The 22,500-nt window shown below is 39.6% G+C and overlaps 1 protein-coding gene across 1 annotated transcript in view; it reads right to left on the reverse strand.

Moving 5' to 3' along the window:
- The window catches only part of LOC122808355 (SLIT-ROBO Rho GTPase-activating protein 3-like), an 881,720-nt gene that overhangs the window by 111,479 nt on the left and 747,741 nt on the right, over positions 1 to 22,500 (reverse strand). Inside the window, exon 19 of the mRNA XM_044079321.1 lies at positions 6,293 to 6,473. Coding sequence (XP_043935256.1) covers positions 6,293 to 6,473 — 181 coding nt within the window. The remainder of the gene's footprint in view (positions 1 to 6,292; positions 6,474 to 22,500) is intronic.

The following is a 22,500-nucleotide window of genomic DNA, read 5'->3' on the forward strand; positions in this document are numbered from 1 at the left end:
TCTAACAATACATAGGATGTGGTACATTCATATTAGTTAATACTTTCCTATGAATCATAGTGGTCAACATTCACTTGAGCAACCACCAGTGAGTGACCAGCTGACTTTTTACCAGAAAGACAAACTGCCAGTGTACAAGGGACTTTCCCTTTCCCAGTGCTAGTGTGGCCTCAGACTTTGTATATTTACATTGCAAAGGTGTGGGGGGGCAATAAACCCACATCGGAGGGTTCAGGTGCTGCAAAAAAAAAAAATGCTGGTTTTGTGTTTTTCCCTACCAAATGCTGTTTGTATTTGTGAGGCTTCAGTCTTATGTGACACTCATGTGAAGTGATCACAAATGATATGCAGCCTATGTGACGCTGGATTAATTGTAATAAATACCGTTCATCATGTAACATTGGGTTAATCATAACAAATACTTCACAATATGTAGCACTGGGTTAATAGTAACAGATACTGCATAGCATGAAACACTCAGTTACTAGTAGCAAATACTGCAAAGAATGTAACATTCGGTTAATGTTAACAACTCCGTATTGAAACATCAGCACTTGAAATGCCGAGCACTGGAAAGCCAATAAGGAAAAACTGAAAAACCAAGAAACCAGGGAATCTCAAAGATTTCTCTTCTCATTTAAACATCCTTTTTGCAGGGGTGCCAAGTTCTTCTACACCTCCCAATGTGCAGGGCAAGTCCACACACCCCCCCCCCCACTGAAATTATGTATACCAACTCCGAGATTGTCTTACCTCGGAGAAAAGGGAATATTCTAGGAAACAGCCATCCTGGACTTAAATTACTTAAGTCCATATATTGTCATTCAGTCTCCATGCTTTGAGACTCAGTTTGCCGGGTCCTGACATTTCAAATGGTTACCAATGCTGACAGATACTGTGCAGTATGTAACACTGGGATAATGGTAACAGATACTGCATAGTGTGTAACACTGGGTTAATAGTAACAGATACCACTCAGTATGTCACGCTGGGTTAATGGTATCAGATACTGCTCATCATGTAACACTGGGTTAATGGTAGCAGATATTAATCAGCATGTAACACTAGGTTAATCATAATAGATATATCACTGCATGTAACACTGGGTTAATGGGTAAAAGATACTGCATAGTGTGCAACACTGGGTTAATGGTAACAGACACTGCATAACATATAACACTGGGTTAAAGATAACATATACTGCACAGTATGTAACACTGGATTAGTGGTAACAGATACTGCACAGCATGTAACACTGGGTTAATAGTAACAGGTACTGCACATCATGTAGCACTGGCTTAATGTTAACAGATACTGCACAGTACATAATGCTGAGCTAATAGCAATGGATACTACACAACATGTAACATTGGGTTAATGATAAAGGTCTCTGTATAATATGCAATACTGTAATAGTGGTAACGGATACTACACATCATCATAAGTTAATTATAATAGATACTGACGGACATCACACGGCATGTAACAGTGGGTTACTAGTAGCAGATAATGCACAGTATGAGTGTTAGACTTTTACATCTCCACATATATGCATATTTGCTGCTTTTCTACTCTTCATTACAGGTATCATGGTTACGTTCTGTTATTCTTATTCCAGTTTTGATAATATGCATTATCCTTCTGGCCTTTACTGTTTTCTCCTTACATTTGATGTAACTGTATATGGCATATGACATGCTCTGGAAAACTATGAGCCGGTATTTAGTTATGCTCAGTCTTAACCTTTATTAGAATATCCATTTTTGAATGAAAATTAATAGCAAATCTCAATACCAGTGGCAATTTTTGACCTTACTGATGTTAATTTGTGTTAACACACATATTTTCTTGATGGAGTAACATTTTAATTCTGTTTTATTTACCCATTCACTACCAAATGTATTAACATTATTTATATAGCACATACAAATAAATTATACATGATTTATCATTATGAATCACTGAAACAGTAGTTTAGCCTTCAGGAACCACTTTCATATTTGTACGTGCCTAAACCTCTATTGATTTTTCTTCTAGTAATATGTTTGTAATCATTCCAATATGGTAAGCAACAGAAACTGTAAACTGCGTCATTATAATATTACATTTAATTTTTTACTTTATCCTATATCTGCACAGATACTAACGGTGAACAAGTCATTAAATCATATAAAGAAACTGCAATACATGAATATTTTTTTCTGTTTAAAATGGAATATAATATTGACTTTTTTTTAAAAAAAAGAGACTGCAGGATGAAGACGTTCTATGACTGGGTACCCAGAGCATTAGATCAAAAAGGATCTGCAGATGTGTAGGAAGGCATCTGATAGAGTACCACATATAGGGTTAGTGAACAATCAGATACACTTGGATTGGGTCCTGTTGTGGTAGCATAAGTAATCCAATGGCTAGACTGTATAAATTGGTGGTCATAACAAATGGGAACTGTAAGTGGAATGCTGCGGAAGACTGGGCTACCACGCTGGTCAGAACCAGGTAGGTCTCTTTCTTTGCTATATCATAACTGTAAGTGAAATGCTGGGGAAGACTGGGCTACCACACTGATCAGAACCAGGTAGGTCTCTTTCTTTGTTATATCATAACTGTAAGTGGAATGCTGGGGAAGACTGGGCTACCATGCTGGTCAGAACCAGGTACGTCTCTTTTTTTGTTATATCATAACTGTAAGTGGAATGCTGGGGAAGACTGGGCTACCACACTGGTCAGAACCAGGTAGGTCTCTTTCTTTGTTATATCATAACTGTAAGTGGAATGCTGGGGAAGACTGGGCTACCATGCTGGTCAGAACCAGGTAGGTCTCTTTTTTTGTTATATCATAACTGTAAGTGGAATGCTGGGGAAGACTGGGCTGCCACACTGGTCAGAACCAGGTAGGTCTCTTCCTTTGTTATATCATAACTGTAAGTGGAATGCTGGGGAAGACTGGGCTGCCATGCTGGTCAGAACCAGGTAGGTCTCTTCCTTTGTTATATCATAACTGTAAGTGGAATGCTGGGGAAGACTGGGCTGCCATGCTGGTCAGAACCAGGTAGGTCTCTTTCTTTGTTATATCATTATTTTCCATAGTCATCTCAGATCCTGGGCCAATTGCGTCTTCCAACTTTTTGTTCTCAGTCTTGTTCACTGCTTGTCTCAATGTTCTTAAATATCTCATTCCTGGGGAGTCCAAAGTAATAGCATGGGGTACAGTAGCAAAGATCACGATCCAATACGTCCATTCAACTTAAAGGTGAGGTTTTCCACATCTTAACTTCCTCCATTTGTGCAAGACAATTTTTTTTTCAAACAGTGCGTCTGGCAGATCAATGTACATGCAATGCTTGTTTGTGGGGTTATACAGAGGGAATACTGATTAATCCTCAAAACTGGGCAATACCAGAAAAAAGAGATTCCGTATCTTCCCCCTGAGCTAAGATGTCTGACCTATAGTTAATTAGGCCTGTCTCCATTAGTGGTCCCTCCACTGTTTAGACTTGCTAACTGAACCTAGGCCACAGGCATCAGAGAGAAGTGCAAAACACCATGCTATATGAGCTGGGTAAGGTTAGGTCCTTTCTAGTAACTGTGCAGTTATTAGACAGAAATGCTTGCTCTTGGACTAATGATACAAAATTATATAACAAGGCTGGAATGCAAAGATTTATAAAACAAAAATAAAAATAGTTTGTCAAAATAGTTAAATGGTTCAAATCATGCCAGCTTAAAACTAATTCAAATCATGGATCTGGGAAGCAGGAGTACTGTAAAGGTACTGAAGAGGGTGCTAGGGAGCTACCAAATGAGGTCAAGAATATAAGACTAGCATGATTGCCTAAAGGTAAAAAAAATTACGTGAAAGAACAGCAAAAACTGCTGTTGAAACCTTAGGTTATATAGGAGACATCAGCAATGAAAAACAAAGCATTATTCTTCTTCTTTATAGGCAGTTTGTTGGACCCTGTCTAGAGTACTGACTGATGTTTTGAAGGGTTTACATTCACAAGACTTAGGATAGAGGCTGATTAAAATTCTGAGACTCATACATAGGAGTTTCACAACAGCTAGACTGAATTAGAGAAAATGGGGACTAATTCGAGAACACTGTGTCTCCAAGCATTCCTTTTTCTCTAAAGTATGATGATCTCAGATTTAATATATATTGGCAGTGTGGGTATACAGAAAGGCTGCCCCTGCAAAAAATAAATAAATAACTTTAAAGGAAGATAGTGACTGTCAACATTCAATGTACTCCTTAAGTTTCACTGTTTCTTTTTTTCGTATTTCCAGTACTTAAAACTGAGTCTCAGAATTATAAAAGGGAGACAACCAAGACAGTTGAATGGAGAACAACAAAAATGGTACAAGATCTGCCCCAGAAGTTTGATCCTGACCTGTGTTTATTAGCTATGCTTCTAATAGTCTGCAGAATGATAGCCTAGTACTTACCTGTGAACGTGATTACAGAAAGAAAGCCAGATTCCACATAGCTTTGGATGGAGGAGATGGAAGGTAACATGATAGAAATGTTTAAGTATCTTAAGGAAATCCATAGGTCCAAATGGTTCCACCTCTCAAGAATGATACATAAGAAGATGCCATGAGCTTAAATTAAAAGTTAAACAGCTCAGGGAAGACAAGAGAGGCTATTATTTCACACAATGGGCTTTGGATGACAGAGGCAGCTTCCCTCAAGAGCAGAGCTATAGCTAGGTCAGACAACATCCGGAACACTCTCCCAACAGGCATCCTCTTCAACCAAAGTTGAAAAAGTCCTCTGGAGACAAGAACCCAAAAAATGTACTGTGGACTGAGTGACTATAGCAAAAAGTAATACTTTCTCCTTGCTACAGATTCTGGAAGTATAAGGAGTAAATGGCAAAAATCTCTTAGAACAACTGAAAGCTGATAGTCACAGTAGAATGGTGGAAGGCAATGTTTTTGCAGCTCGCTGTATACTGTTACAGATACCCTGGTGAAATTCTCATCCAATGGAAAAAATAGCAGTACTGTTATTGGTCAGACCTGTATCACCAAACTCTGTGGTTTGACTGTTTTATATGACCAGTGCTACAGTTATTAGTATTATAAGTAGTAAAAAAAAAAAAAAAAAAAAAAAAAAAAGATGCTGAGCCTCCCTCTCTCCTTAATACTACCTCTGATGTTAAATTATGGACAGTCAGCAGGTTCAATGTGAAGTTAAGGCAGATGACATCAAAGGGCTGTTCTAATGTCATTGCAAGAAGGCAGATGACAATGTTCTAGTGTCATCACAAGAGATGAAAACTATTATCTTCGACAAAAGACGCTGACAATTATTGAGTTATATTTTGTCTAGAACTAGCCTTACAGGGTTCAATATTTTACCATCTGTCCAACTGCAACATGTTTACTCTAAGGATTAGAAAATCTTTTAGGCTAATTTTATTAAGCCTAAAAGACTGAACCAGGTTGCAGCTTCTTAGTATTAGCCTGATAACATGTCAGTATAAAAACACTGGCATTATATTACTGGTATTATATGCATAGTAAGCATTTGCAGTGAATGTAATAGTTCTATAGTCTCTGTTTGATGCTCCCTAAACCAGCATTTTTACAACAGCAAATTACAGCATATGTGGCTGAATATTAAATAGGAAGACAGTGAAAAGAACAGAGTAATATATAGAACAATGGATGATTAAAGTGTATGTTTCAAAGGGATAGAAAGTTATGCAACCTCTTTCCGTAAGAGAAACTATTACACGTTCTGGTCATTTTATTAAAACAAAAACTCTTAATGCCCACTGTAGACAATGTAAATTTCCCAATGCTGTGCACCATTTTGATTTCTGTAGCATGGAATTCTAGGATTTATAGTAACAGTATGTGTCGCACCAAACAACAGTTTAGCATGATAACCCAAAACTTCAGTAAAGCAGACATAAAATCAGAAGTGTTCCCACAGAGCATTCACTGATACTACAGTTCTTATAATGTGAAGCCCAGAGTAGTGAATGCTCACAGTTAAGTTTCTTTAGCTTACTGACATCATCTTTTTTGCATCTCTAACCCCACTACCACCACCTAATGAAAACGCATGCAATTCAACTTTTCTTTAATAAAGTCTTACCCTACATGATCACATCCTGTTTCATTTGCCCCACATTGACTGCTCTGATCATTACTGTCTTGAACTCTCCACTGTTCCTATGTACACACTAAAAGGAGCACATAAAAACATTTCCATGTACTCAGTGCAACTTACACAGAAATCAAGTCTAAATGAAGGAAAAAGATACACAAGACTTACCCTTCTGGTATAATGATGTACTGGTGTGGTATGAGCCCCTTTGTGCCAGAGTGTTCTCCTCTCCACCAGGTGTCAGATGCTCTCTGATGAAGCACAAGCACATCGCCCTTCTTAAATGACAATTCCTGTGCAGATCGTCCCATGTAGTCATATTTTGCAGTAGCTTCTATAGTCTCTGCTTCTGTAGAAAACAGAGACAGTTTGTCAAAAGCTACAACTTCTAATTCCTGTCTGCATTTTATATCTGTAGGTCTATCTATCCTGCTACATACATATCACATAGTGAGAACAGCTATCCTTATAGAGCATTTCTATAAACTGCAATGTCCTGTCCCACATGCACAACAGACAGTAGACGTATGCATCCGATCAGACAGCTATATGTGCTAGGCCTTCCATCATAGATTAAATACCATCAAATACCGCAAGATGCCTGCATTAAGATGCCCTCAACAATTAAAATGTGATGACATATTTTTCAAAATTAGATCTCTCATATCGGTTTAAAAACATTTTCTTACATATGTAAGGATTCTTGGGAATTCCTTTACAATGTGGGCAAAATTAAATTTGATGGAAACAGCATTTTGGTCACTATAGATGTTGTAAGTCTTTTTACGGTGATACCACACCAAGAGGGATTAGTATGATTAGAAACTCAGTTATTTAATACTGGTTTATATGACCAGGACATTATAAATGCATGTGTAACCCTCATGGAAGTAGTGCTTACAAACAACTATCTATGCTTTGAGGGCCAGTATTATAGACAAGGAATGGGGGTAGCCATGGGTGCAGCATGTGCCCCCGTCTTTGTTAATTATATTATGTCATACTGGGAGCAACAATTTGTATTCCAGAGTGTATTTAAATCAAACGTTTTTTATACAAGATTTTTGGATGATGTGTTCATTTTATGGAAAGGCACAGAGGTGGAGCTTCAACAATTTTATAATTATATAAATGAGACAATTAACTTTTTGAAATTTACTCATCAACATAGTAGGAAAAGTATTGTATATTTGGATGTTGAGTTATTCATTACTGAAAGGAATGGTATAGAATCAAGAATTCACCGAAAGCAAACCTTTTCCAACTCGTATTTAGAGTTTACAAATGCACATCCATTATGCCAGAAAAAGTCCATAGTAAAAGGACAATTGGTTAGAGCGGCCCGGATGATTAGTTCAGATGTTAATTTTAATGAAGAAGTAAGGAACATTTTGAACATGTTTAAAGTAAGGGGATATCCAGAAGCCTTGTTAAGGCAGATTGCTCAGGAAGTTTTGGTAAAACACGAAAGTACAGTTTTGTACCTAAAATAAATGTAGATGTTTGAGTGTTCACACTGCTGCAGTCATTACACTTGGGTTATCCTGCCATCAGGCGGTCCCACAGTCGGCCAGAGTTCCAAAGTCTTGGTCCGGCGTCGGTTGCTGTCGCTTCTTACCTGACATCAGTGTGCCAGGGGTATATAAGATGCATCCAACGCCATTTTCTTCAGTTTTTCTTGCCCCAGATGTCAGGTGCCCCCAAGTAGGTAGGCAATACATACTGCTAATAAAATAAAAGCAATACCTTCAGTTACAAGCAAATACACCACAAAGGTTGTATAGGATAGAAACATATAAATAAGTCCAGCTAGGACAGAGGGGATGGAGCGAGGGTAATCTGGACTGCAGCAGTGTGAACACTCAAACATCTACATTTATGGTAGGTACAAAACTGTACTATGTTCATCGTGTTACACTGCTGCAGTCATTACACTTGGATAGAATCCCAAAGCTAAGGTTGGGTGGCTGGTCTATAAAGAGTTAGGATTGGCTATGAGGCCCTGCAGAACTGCAGTGGCAAATCCTGCTCTGGATTTAGAGTAAAGAGGCAGGTGGTAATGCTTGGTAAAGGTGTGCACTGAACTCCAAGTTGCAGCCTCCAAAATTTCCTTGGTACTCCTCTGAGAAAGGCTGTTGAAGTGGCTATTGCCCTGGTGGAATGTGGCCAAATGTTATTAGGGACTGATTTTCCATGCTGTGTGTAGCAGTAACGAATACAGTGTCCTATCCATTTGGAGATAGTCTGCTTTGAGATAGCCTTGCCCTGTGATCCTGCAGCATATGCTACAAACAGTTGCTCAGTTTTCCTGAAAGCTTTTGTTTTGTCCAAGTAGAAGCGTAGCTGCCTGTGTATGTTCAAAGAGTGCAGAAGTATTTCCCCTTTATTCTGGGGGTTTGGATAAAAAGTTGGCAAATGGATGGTTTGGTTAAGAGCCACACTAGATACCACCTTTGGCATAAAGGTAGGGTTTGCCCTTAAAGAAACCCTGTCCTGATGAAAAATTATAAAAGGTTCCACTGCCATTAATGCCTGTAGCTCTGAGACCCTTCGTGCTGAAGTTACTGCCAGGAGCAGAGCTGTTTTCTATGATAAAAATTTAAGATCAGCTGTATTGGCTGGCTCAAAAGGTGGCAGGGTCAGTTTTTCCAAAACAAAATTGAGGTCCCAAGTTGGTGTTGGTGCTCTCCGAGGTGGTCTAATGCTTTTAGCTCCTCTGAGGTACTGCTTTAGCAAGGGATGAGAGAATAAAGGAGGATCCGTGTTGTAATGTGCTGAAATGGCAGAGGCATGGATCTTAATTGATGAGAAGGATAGGCCTTTGTCCAGCATCTCAGTTAAGTATTGTAAAATCTGAGGAATGTTTGGGACAAGAGGGTCAAGGCTTTGAGCCTGGTTCCAGGCCCAGAATCTCTTCCATTTTTCTGAGTAAACTTTCCTGGTGCTAGGTCTCCTGGCCTCCAAAATGACATCCATAACAGCTTTAGAGAGAGGTGTTGCCTGTTTGACTAGTGAATCTGCCATGCAGCCAGGTTTAGGGTTTTGAGCTGACCATGCAGCATCTATTTGTTTTGTTGAGTCAGGAGGTGTGGAATTTGAGGCAAAATCCATGGTGGGCTTTGAGTGAAGTTCTTTAAGATTGGGTACCAGTGCTGGCGTGGCCAGTCTGGAGCAATCAGGATCATCTGTGTTTTTTCTTGTCTGGCTTTTAGAAGTACCTTTAAAAGGAGAGGTGGTGGGAAGGCATAAACTTTTAGGTTTTTCCAGCTGAACGAGAGAGCATCCACTTTCCATGCTTGTGTGTGATAAGTCCTTGTGCAGAATTTTTGTAGTTGGCAATTCAGTGGGGAGGCAAAAAGATCTATGTCTGGGCATCCCCATTTTTGCGTTACCATGCTGAAGATTTGTGGATTCAATTTCCATTCATGAGGGTCCATGATATTTCTGCTTAGATCATCTGCCAGAGTATTTTTCTTTCCTGGCAGGAATTGTGCTTGCAGATGAACTTGATACGTTAGAGCTGTGTTCCACAAGATCATGGCTTGCCTGCATAGGGGATAAGAAGGAGTGCCCCCTTGCTTGTTTCTGTACCACATTACTCATTACTGTGGTGTTGTCTGTCTTTAATAATAATTGTCCTGGATGCAGAAGGCCCTTGAAAGCTGTTAGGGCATTTTGAACAGCCAACATCTCTTTTTGATTGATGTGAAGATGCATTTGGTCTGCAGTCCAATTGCCCTGAATGCATTTTCCTGCCATGTGTGCTCCCCAGGCATAATCTGAAGCATCTGTTGTTATAGTCTGCCTGGCTGTGGGTAGATTAAAAGGCTGACCCTTGTTTAGGTGACATGCCTGTGCCCACCATCGAAACTCCTGTTGTAGGCAGGGAATCATTGGTATTACTGCTTCTAAACTGTGACAGTGTAGACTCCAAACACTTTTTAGGTACCATTGTAATTTCCTCATATGCAGTCTGGCATATGGTACTAGAAGTATGCAGGATGCCATGAATCCCAGGGCCTGCAGAATTTTTCTTGCAGGGAGATGGGACTTTTTTGCCAGTAATTGGAAATACTGAGTTAGTTGAACTTGTTTGTCTGGCGTGAGGTAAACCATCTGGGCCGTTGTATTTAAGCTGGCACCCAGGAATATAATCTGTTGTGAGGGCACTAGTTTTGACTTCTTTTCGTTTACTACGTACCCTAGATAAATTAGCAACCTTTTTACAAATGCCAGGTGCCTTATAAGAATGTCCTTTGTCTCTGCTTGAATGAGGCAGTCGTCCATGTATGGATATACTTGAATTACTGGTGCCAGGCACTTTGTAAAGACCCTGGGCACAGTAGATAAGCCAAAGGGCAGTGCAAATAATTGGTAGTGCATTGTACCAGCTTTGAATCTGAGGTATCTTCTGCAATTTTGTCTGATAGGGACATGCAGGTATGCCTCTTTGAGGTCCAGAGTAACAAGCCAAGCCTTCTTGCCAAGCATGGGTAGAAGCTGCTATAGTGTCAACATTTTGAATTTTGGAATATCCAGGTAAGTATTTAGAGTTGAAACGTCTAGTATGGGCCTCCAGGCCTTGTTCTTTCTAGGGACCAGGAAGAGTCTTGAGTAAAATCCTTGTCTTTGTTCCTGTTGTGGTACTTTTTGAATAGCTCTCATGTCCATGAGGGCTGAAATTTGTTTTTGTGCCTCTGCCCATTGATTTTGTGGCAGGTCTGCATTAGCCTTGGTAAAGTGTGAAAGTGGAACCTGTAACCTTGAGACACAATATTCAGAACCCATTTGTCTTGGGTGATTGTTTGCCAGTTTTGAGAAAAAAGTGCTAGTTTTCCCCCTAAGGGGGCTGCCAAAAGGGAAGTGCTTGGCGTACGAAGGGGGAAGTCATTGGGACTGTTTCCTGTAAGGCTGAGGCTTGTCCTAACCTCCTTTTGGGGTTGAGGAGCTCCACTGTTGTCTATTAGAGCCGTGTGGTTGAGATCTGCCTCTTGGGCATCTGTATCTGCCTCTCTGTGGCCTGTCTGACACTGGAAAGGACCAATTCTTTGTTGGCCAATTTCTGCTAAATCAAGGTGGCTGTCCCTGTAATAAATCCTTGACTATTTGCATAGATTTAGCTTTATCCTCCATTTTCTTTAACACCTCTTCTGCCTTAACACCAAACAAGGTATCATGCTGTAAAGGAGCATCCAATAATTTTGCTTTAATATGATCAGGTAAACTCTGTTCTTTTAACCAAGCATGTCTTCGAATCACAGAACCTGTAACTGCGGCTCTACAAGAGGCCTCTAAAGAATCAAAACCACATTGCAGAGTATGTTTTCCCACCTGTTCAACTGCATGCAATAAATCCTGCATTTCTTTACAGTCTGGAGCTTCTGAGCTTGCAAGCATTTTCTGTTTTAACTGAGCCATTAAATATTGTTGGTACTTAAGCATGTGAAACTGGAAATTTAAAGCCCTTACTGCTAAAGTTGCAGAAGTGTAAATTTTCTTCCCCCATCTATCCAAAGCTCTGGAATCTCTGTCAGAGGGTACTGGATTTTTTGCAATGGAAGCCTTAACCCCTTTTGGACCCTGGGAAATAGTTTCTGGATCAGCAGAAGGGTTTTTATAAAAAAAAACTTGTGAGAGTCAGGGACTCTATATTACCTATCAGGCCTGGCTGGTGCAGGGGGCAAAGAATCAGGAGATAAGCTGGATTCAGAGAAGACATCATCCACAATATCTAGCACAGGCAGAATAGCCAGGGGCCTGTGCTGAGGCAATAAAAGGAAATCCCTGGGCCTTTTCTTGGATTCTGAATAATCCTGACTTTCCCAATGGAAATGCTCCCTCATGGTATGTAAAGTTTCCCCAAAAGAATAATCCTCCGGAGGAGAGGCTGAAGGGATAGATTCTTCAGTGTCAGAGTCCTCATAGGAGGGTAGAGAGTATCCCTGGTCTGAAGAGGAATCAGAGGAAATGGAAACCTGATCAGAGGAATCATAGTCTGTATCCTGCCTAGGCCTTTTCTCAGGAGGGGGATGGGAACCCCTGATTAGAGTAATGAGGTCTCCGGCCATTTTAAGCATCTATTTCTTAGGCATGGATGACTGTCCAGGAGAATGCTGTACTTGCTTCTTTGTCTTAATGGTAGTTTTGTCTAGGCTGTTATTTTATTGGTAAGTTGTGAAGGTCTGAAAACACCCTCAGAAGCCGATGCCTGCTCAGCGGCTCCAGACCCATCTGAGGGATTAGTTTCCGTAGGCCCAATACCTTGAGTTTCCAGAGGCCTAGTTGTCTCCATGTGGGAGTCGGAGGCAGCCTGTGGCTCTGAGGTAGCGGGTGTCAGTGGCTGCTAAAGCGCCTCACTGAGAACCGGCGACTGGCCTAGAAGAGGTTTCATTGTCGGTTTTGGACCTCGGATGCCTGTCTTTATCCTTGTCCTTGCTTTTTTTCGGAATTGCGGTCGTCGGTTGATCTGACGGCATAGTATAATTGAACCTTCAGCCGAAGTAGTGCAAAGCAAAATCAAATCATTGTTTTATAGTGCGTTTGTTAAATCTAGCACAAAACTGACAACTAGTGATGTCGGGATCAGGACCTAGGCATGGAATACATTATGGTAAGGATGGTAATAGTGCGGTGACTCAAAAAATGGAATCCATTAGTGGTTTAGGTTTTGTCATTTGTTTTAACCAAGATGTGCAAAAGATTGTTGACATCATTTATAATAATTGGGATATTTTACAATTTGATGTGAACATTGCCCAAAAGGTGGGCAAAGGACCAAAAATAATTTATAAAAAGGATAGGTCCTTTGAAGACATTTTTGAAGGGACAAAGACATATAGTATTTTTAGTTCAGAGTAAAAGGGAATTTTAAATGCCAACACTGTAATTTTTGTCCACACATTTTGGAAACAGGGGACAAATTTGTGTTAAATGGAAGGACCATTAGGATACATGGACATTATAACTGTGTTACCACTAATGTTGCATATTTGGCCAAGTGCTTAATGCGTCCCGCTTTTTATGTGGGAAAAACTGTTACATCATTTAAGAATAGGATAGGGGAACACCTATCCGATATTAAACATCATAGATTAACTACTGCTTTGGCAAGACATATTCATCAAATGGGCAATCACATTTCAATTTTTGGTTATACAACATTTAATTAAGGACCTGCAGAGGAGAGTTTTAGATGCCTATTTGGACATGAGTGAATTAAGATGGCAGCTCAAACTTGATGCTGCCAACAGTCCTGGTTTAAATGAGGCTACTAGTATTTCTAGCATTTTAAAATTGAGACATATTTTAGGTTGAAATAAGGGGCACAATTGGTTGATTTTAGCAACTTTTTATCATTTATGGTAATAATTGTCCCCATTTGTGAGTATATTGGCATATATTACAACACACATATGAGCTTTTTCATGCTAGATGTTGTATTTAGATTTTATATATAACATTTACAAATTTATTTGGTAAGGATTATTGTTCATATAACATGATTTACTTGAACTCCATATTTATTGAGTTGTTCAGATTTATGTTGTGATCTAAATATAGTATATTTGGTAATAATTGTTTAACATTTATTTATTTATTTGTGTGTAACTTTTTAATATTTTTTACTTTTGTGTTTTAACATGTGGGTAGTCTGTTTATGGACTTTAAATGTTGTATATTTCTTTAAATTTTCAAATTTCTTTAATATTTAATTGGTGTTCCAATTAAGGGAGGATTATTTAAGGCTGGGTTTCCTAATTATGTGTGTATACATTTTGGGGTTCTAAAGAAGTCCCTATGCATTGAGGAAAGAAAGTGCTTAACCTTGTGTACCACCTTTGACTAATAAATAAACTGTGGAGTTTTAACTGTTCCTGTGGCTGCCTTCCATTCCTGTTATTCTCCTTAGAATGACACCAGAAGCTTAGCCAATTGTTGAAGTAAATCATTTTGTCCTTGTACTGCGGTATCATTCTAGGCAATGGCAGGATGCTACTCAGGGCTAGGGTCATACCTGCCTGGGTTACAAGATCGGAGAGCTCTTCCATGTCTCTTTTCATGTAGTCCAGGCAGTGTGTCTGTCTTGTGTAGATACCCTTGTAAAACTCTCATCAACTCCTATGGGCCTTTGAAATGAATTGTCTCTTCATGATACCCATGTATTTATTATAGTCACTATCCATATTACAAATATGTCAGTTTTAAACAATGGGGATATGCTATATTTTAACTATATGATGATGACAACAACTGATAGCTGTTAAAATGATTTGGCTGTGGAAGGCTTTTTATATATAGTGGCGTTAACTGAAATGACAATAATCATTACATCAAGAAACTAACTAACAAATAAGTGATAAGTATATGTAAATTGCATATCCATCTGATTATTATTTTAGTATGTCACTCAGTCATGCATTTCCTGAATACTTCCTTTCCAAAAGTCCAGCAGCTGTCCGAATATCTTCCCCACAATTACAAATTATATACATACATATTTCTTTCTTTGAAAGAAATATATTGCAGTTCAAAATATCCCATAAAATATATCAGCATATGTGCCCTATTTGTCATCTGTAAGAAACATTTATTTTTGCAGTAAAACACATTTTTTGTAAATATTAAATCTAACAACTCTAAAATGAACTGTGAAAATTCCAAACTGTATATTTGTGTGGTATTTAAATAATATAATAATATTCCACAGCTTCCAACACGTATTAATGTAGAATAGATGTATAAATTGCATTAACATTCAAGGAGAAATCATCACTGTTGTATTTTATATAATTAACTTCCATAATTTAATGTGGAATAGATGTACACAGTGCATTAACATCCAACGGGACATTATCGGCATTGGATTGCATATAATTAACTTCCATAATTGCCAAAAAATCTGTAGTATCCTTAATATGGGTAGAAAAATATGTTAGTAAAGCTTTCAACACAACTCAAGAAATGCAGAAATAAGTTCTGTTAAAAAAACAGTATCATAGCCAATGCAATGATCCTGGGTAGGCACAAATGCTCTTTAGGAACCAGACAAAATATTGCCTGGTGGGGTCTGTTAAGTGTCACTGTGAACTAGGTGTTATTGCTGTCTTATCCGCCTACTTCACTCCACATCTAACAATTTCCACTTTAAAATGCCGAGTTAGGGTCCAGATTCACCTACTTCACTGCACATCTAACAATTTCCACTTTAAAATGCCTAGTTAGGGTCCAGATGTAATCTGCCATAAAAATGTGACTGAGTTAACTGCTTTTCAGGCTCCTGATTATATTCTACCAGGGCACAAACCACTACTACTCCTTCTTTACCCATCTTTGTTGCAATAATTCCTGATTATTTCTCAGTTTATATAAACCTTTCTTTTATACTTTTTAAAGCAATTTTATATTCTGTAGCTAACTCACGTAACATCTGTTGCTCAACTTCACTACTCTTGTATGTCATATTTGCACTCCTTGTATCTGAGGACTAGAATACAACCAATACTTAAAATGTAACTGTGATACAAATGTCTTTAAATCAGATACTATGCTTGAAAAAGGTAAAAAAAATGAATACACAAAATGTAATCCTTTATTTAAAAGGGACACCATGATCATCTAATGTGCAATAGGAAATATTAGCAACTAAATTGTCAGTCTCAGTTTCTGTTTCACAATTAATTTCTTCAGTGTATGCAGCATCTGTGTCATGCAGACTTCATGCTTTCTGTGCTTTCTGACCCCCCCCCCGAAACAAAGTGAACAGTGTCTGTCTGATTCCTTTTTTATTAACTGAAGAACCCTCCTAAAGTTCAGTATCACTAGCCGCATAACAGGAAAACAAATAGTGGTTGAACCCGAGCCTGATCCTATATTGTGTTGCTTTTGAATATTACATTTTCTTTGTCCTCTAAAATTCATTGAAACATTAACTCTAACTGCTGAAACTCTGGTACTGTATATGAAGCATTTCTTACAAAAAGGGATTTTATTTTTACAACCATTAATATCCCTCTGTAATTTATTTATTTATTTTTTGCATTTTCCCTGCTCCCACTCATCAACACATTTTTTAATAGTGACCTTACATAATTCTGTATTCTGAACAGACTTTATATTGGTGGCATTTCAACAAATTTTAGAGGAAAAAGAAGTTAGGGTCAATGACTTACCCTAGTCTAAATGAATTTTTGTGAAAAAGCTTTATTTGATGCATGTGATTGGTAATAGTGATATTAAACCATAAGATGGCAGTAGAATATTAGAAATGTGTTGGCAAAAATGATGACCTCTGTTTACTTAAATTTACATTTCTGTAATGGCCATTTTTTTATTTTTCTTACAAAGTGTTTGAGTTCTCAAATGAAACAAATATCGACTATGTCATAGTGAAAAAAACTGTCAGATATTCAACTAATTGCTTACGTGATAAGGAAAAGCAGTTATTCAGCAGGGGCAGCTCATGCTAGTGGGCAACAGGACTGAAGCCCCCCCAGCTGTAAGAAAAATAAAACAAAGAAAAAAAGAAATATAAAAGAAAAACAAGAAATATAAAACAATCAAGAGTCCCGGAACTCGCGCATGCGCACTCGCACCATTTCCCAGGTCCGGACTGCTGCTGAACCAGTCTGGAGCATGCGCACAGAATTTGGACTGCTAGTGAGACTGTCCGGATTAGGAAGACAGCATGCAACAGCAAAGATCCCAGAAGTCTATGCAGTTACAACTGCATAGACTGGAAGAGGATCGGACTGCAACGTTGGGAGGTTGGGTAGGAGCTTGCACCTCTCGTGGGCTTGCTCTGCAAGATCTGCTCTCATGGACTTTTGAAGCAGGGCAGAAATAGTGCTCTTATGGACAGGGATTTTGGATTATTTGAAGCATCTCAGCTCTTATAGACAGACTTTGGATTTCTTTCAGGTAGGTTGAAGCAGGAGGAATCTCAGTGTGTGTGTGTGTGTGTGTGTGTGTGTGTGTGTGTGTGTGTGTGTGTGTGTGTGTGTGTGTGTGTGTGCGTGTGTGTATGTGTGTGTGTGTGTATGCATGCAAGTGCGTGTGTGTGTGTGTGTGTGTGTGTGTGTGTGTGTGTGTGTGTGTGTGTGTGTGTGTGTGTGTGTGTGTGTGTTTGTGTATATGCAAGTGCAAGAGTGTGTGTGTGTGTGTGTCTGTATATGCAAGTGTGTGTGTGAGTGTGTGTATGTGTGTGTGTGTGTGTGTGTGTGTGTGTGTGTGTGTGTGTGTGTGTGTGTGTGTGTGTGTCTGTCTGTCTGTATGTGCATGTATGTGTGTGTGTGTGTGTGTGTGTGTATGTGTGTGTGTGTGTGTGTGTGTGTGTGTGTGTGTGTGTGTGTGTGTGTGTGTGTGTCTGTCTGTATATGCAAGTGCATGCATGTATGTGTGTGTGTGTGTGTGTGTGTGTGTGTGTGTGTGTGTGTGTGTGTGTGTGTGTGTGTGTGTGTGTGTGTGTGTGACACATCTGGGTTTGTGCAAGTGAATGTTTATGCGATACTACAGTGAAGAATGTCCTATATTTCTCACCTCATACACATACATATTGCATCTTTCAATGCTTTCCATTCTTCTGATTAGCATTAGACTTGCCTTTTTTCTTCACTAGCCCTGTACTTTGTGATTTTGGAAAATTTCATTTTGTGGAAGACAGCTAGAGCACATCACTTCTTACTTTGAAAAGGTCACAATTAAGAGTAATATGAGGTTATTTATGTTGAGTGTTTTTTTCTGCTTAAAAGCTCTATTAGCACATCACATTTATTTTTTATATTTATTTTTATAAACAGACATTACTGCAGAGCTATACAGGATTATTTAAGATGGTTATGTGTTTTACTATTTGAACATTTTTTATTTATTTATTTTATTTAATGTATTTGATTAGAGATATATTTTGTATCCTTTTATTTGTGTATTTTTTGTGACTAGTTGATGTTTTAGTCTACCCCTACTGGCTGAAGGAGGAAGCTCAGTTCATGACTCATAGGTTCATAGGTAGATACTAGGCTATCTGCCCAAAGGCATTTATAAGCCAACCAGAATGTGTTGGCTTTCGCTGCATCCTTAGATTAGTTCCCTGTGCCTCTGTCCAGCAGAGCCACTGAAGTGATCCCCGGGGTAAACTTTCTGTTTCCCATCCAATCGTCAAGGTTTCTCTTGAAGAGTGTTAGCGAGGAGCTCTGCCTAATGCAGATTCGAATCTTGTTCCAAAGCATGGGAAGTGTCTGGGACAGGAATCTATCCCTCCAGCACATCCTATTTATTGTTGTGGTGAGGTTTAGATCCCTAGAGCGTGTGGCTCGAGGGGATAAGGTTTTCTTTAGGTGGAGCATATCCATTAATTCTGGGTTGGACATAGCCTTGTATGCCAGGCAGAGATCATCTCTGAGTAGATGCTATGCAACCGAGTACAGCCAGAGTTTCTTCAGTTGAGTTGCATAGGGCATCTGTTTGAGGCTAGTGATCCTCTTGGTGAGGTACTTCTGTGGTCTTTCCAGTTGTGGCAGATGTCTTGCAAGGTACATCCCAAATGAGTGGAGGGGCACAATGATCTCTTTTGATCTGGATGCGAACCCCTTTGTGATTAGGTGGGCCATGTTGAAGGATTTTCTAACCACTTTGGCAATGTGATTATCAAAGGAGAGATTACTGTCTACTTGGTCCCCAGATCTCGTATTACATCTTCCGTATTTAGGGGACTACTACCTATGTGGTAGTTTGTGGGTACATTGTTTTTTCCAAAAGGGGATGACTATGCACTTTCTGGCATTTAGCTTGAGGCCATGATTTTGACACCAGGTATCCATCTCAGTGAGACCCTTTTGGAGGATGTCTGTGTCAGCCAGAGAGTCAATTATAGCCCCTAGTTTGCAGTCGTCTGCGAACTTGGTCAGCCATATTCCTCTTGTGCTTGCCTGTACCTCTGAGAAGTATATGCTGAACAGGAGGGGTCCTAGGACTGTGCTCTGGGGAATGCCACTTGTAACCAGCTTAGAGTTGGACCTAGCTCCCATAACTCTCACCATGTGGGTTCTGTCCATGAGCCAGCTGGCAACCCATCTTGTGACATAGGGGTTTATGTTCAGGCTGGTGAGCTTGTCTATAATACAAGAATGGGGAATGGTGTCGAAGGCCTTTGCGAGGTTTAGGTAGGCTGTGTGTACCACCTTTCCCTCATCTGTAGCCTTGGTAACTGTCTCAAAGAAGTCCACCAGGTTTAGGAGGCATGATCTGCCCTTAACAAAGCCGAACTGGGTAAGGTCCAGTGTTTGGAGGTTCCCAATGTCTCTGTTAATGAGTTCCATGATGATGTGCTCCATAGCCTTGCAGACAAAGCTAGTCAGGCTTATAGGGTGATAGTTCCCGGGGTCTGTTGTGGCTCCACCTTTGTGGAGCGGAATAACCATTGTTGTGCACCACTCTATGGGTACATAGCCTGTGTAGAGGCTGAGTTTGAACAGTGTGTTTAGGTGAGGGGTTAGTTTGTCTTTGAGCTTGTGTAGGACACAGCCTGGGACATCGTCCAGTCCAATTGATGTTGTGTTTTTGGCTTTGGAGAGGCCTGTTTTAACCTGAGTATCTGTGATTGCAGGGGCTCTACATTCTTCTGGTATGGTTATGGGCCCTTTTGGGGGTGAGAGGGGGGTGAAGTTTGTGCTGAACCTGTCTGCCAGGATGTTGGCGATATCAGTCAGTTCAGTGTATTTTGTTCCATTCTGCACTAACTCCGAGCAGATCTGAGCATTGCCACTTAGATTCTTGACATAGCTAAAGAATGCCTTGTGGTTATCTTTGACAATTTTTCTTTCGAAGTTCGCCTTGGATGATTTTATGAGGGATCATAGTTTCTTGCTGATACTGATCAGGGATGTCTTCCCTTCTTGGGATTTTACTCTTTTCTGTACTAGTTTCCTCCTTCTTTTGTATAGCTTGTTTATGGCAGGAGTCCACCAGACTGGTTTCCTTTTGTTGGAGGAGTGAGTCTTGGTTTTGCTTGGGATAGCACTATCCATGAATTCTTGTAGGTGCCCATAGAATGCATTAGCAAAGAATTTTGCAGCTTGGACAGTGTTATTCTTTATCATGCGGGCTTTGAAACTTTCCACCTCGGTCTTAAGTAACGTGAAGTTTGCTTTTGAAAAGTTTTTCACGGTGGTTTTCTTGTCTGGGGGTGGGGGTGGAATGTGGATATCCAAAGTGAATTGTTTATGGTCAGATCTAACCAGAGAGGGGTTGATCTCTGGTGTGGAACACCAGTCGCCCATGTTGGTGATGACCAGGTACAATATGTTGTCACCTCTGGTGGGAGTGTTGACCAGTTGATCCAGGGCATTTCAGTTTATAAATTCTAGGAAATGTTGGGCAAAGGAGTTAGTACTTGAGTAGTTCTCCCAGTTAATGTTTGGGTAATTGAAATCATCCAATATTAGGGTGTTTGGTAGGACCTTTATGTTTCCCAGTGTTTTCAGAAATATGGAATGAGGGTCCCGGGACATGGTGGGTAATCTGTAGCAAGCTACAATTTGAATTGCAGTTTTGCCCATTGTTCGTTGCACGTGGATGATCTCTAAAGCATTGTGCTGTGCCACTAACCTGAAGGTGTGGGTATCCTTGATGAATATGGATACGTCCCCACCTTTTGTTTTTCGGTCCGGGTCCTGTGGCCAAAATGTACAGTATGAGTTGTAGCCTGGTAGTGCTGGGGTGCTCTCTGGAACCTTAAACCAGGTTTCTGTTACTGCACATATATCAATTTTCTCCATACTGAGGAGTGCCTCGAGTGCATGTATTTTGAGGTTTAGACTTCTGGCATTGAGTAGCATTACCCTCAGTTTTTTATTACTTGTGCTATTTACGGTGGTGGGTTTGTCTTTTGAGCCTTGCCTAAAATAGGCACTATGTGGGTGGCAAGAGCCTTCACAATAGTCAAGAAATTAATTCACAAAACCTGTGTAGTATGTCAGTTTACATGTGTATGTATATGTGTGTATTCAGGTAAGTGTGTGTGTGTGTGTGCGTGTGTGTGTGTGTGTGTGTGTGTGTGTGTGTGTGTGTGTGTGTGTGTGTGTGTGTGTGTGTGTGTGTGTGTGTGTGGGTGTATGTGTATGTGTGTGTGTGTGTGTGTGTAAGTAAAATGCCCCAGTTAAATATACCTGGTGGCTAGATAGAACTCAGGAAGACTCAAATCCTGTGCCTTGGGAGTAGGTAGCAAGAGTGTGAATTCCCTACCCACCACCCCATGTGAAATTTTTGTTTCATATTTCTGTTCTGTTCCTCATAAAATCTATGGTTTTCTGGATTTTTAATTCACTAAATTATGACAGGTGTTTAAATTTCAGGCTTCATATTCATCAGAAAGTACATGGTAACACAAAACCTTTTATTCTAGCAATTTTCTGTTTATAAGCTCAATATTTGAAATTTGTCCCTATTTTTGCGGCTGTATTCACTGAATATGCTTGCGGGCTGTATTCCCCCATTATTGACTATGTCTAGATGTTTTGTGCTAAGAGACTGAGAGCTATATTGAAAACTGAATTCACTAAATGATAGCCATTTAAGTCTAAGTCTAGCTGTTTTTTAAGAAGCAACTGATTTGGTGTAGTGGTATGTTGGTCTGACAGTAGTGCACAGGGTCCTGAGTTCAAGACTTGGCAGTGAAATGCATGGTGATAACACAGCATTTAATTCTAGCAACATTCCAAGATTGTACAAGCAATGTTTAAAATGTGCCCCTAGTTTTGGGACTTTTGTCCCCCAACCCAATAAATTTTGTCTTTTTCCAGATTTCTTGTGTTTCAAAGTTGAGAGATACAGTTGAGTATCGAGTGGACTTTACAAGGAGCTGAGAGCTTGAAGAGAAGTTTAGTGCTCCTTATGCTGAATCTGCTTGTTAATAGCACAACAGATAGTGTACTTGCTTTTGATGTAGAAGGCTGTGGGATTTACTCCCACAGTATATAGATGCATTGCTGATACAGTACTGTGTTGTACTTTAAAAGGGGGTGGATGTTGCAGTCCTGAAAATGTCCTCTTTGGTGGAGATACCTAGTAATGATGAACCTGTTATCAGTTTGACATCCATTCCCTATTGCAATATTACTAGTTTATCATTTTTTTAATATAACATAGGGGATTTATTCCTCAAGGGCAACAGGCACTTTATTTGTAGATGATACAATGAAATATAAAATTGTTTGCTAGCAGCAACCTCTTCATTAGTTACAGATCTCTTTAATGTGGAATTATTTAGATGACTTTTACTTCTGCAGAGATTGTGCATATTTACTGATACTGGTGGATTGTAGATGTTTGAGTAGACTTTTATGATGGAAATATTCTGAATTTGGCAGTTTTGTCATTATTGG

This window comes from Protopterus annectens, chromosome 8.part0 (genome assembly GCF_019279795.1).
Source record: "Protopterus annectens isolate FY-2018-M chromosome 8.part0, PAN1.0, whole genome shotgun sequence".
In the NCBI taxonomy this organism is placed as follows: Eukaryota; Metazoa; Chordata; order Ceratodontiformes; family Protopteridae; genus Protopterus; species Protopterus annectens.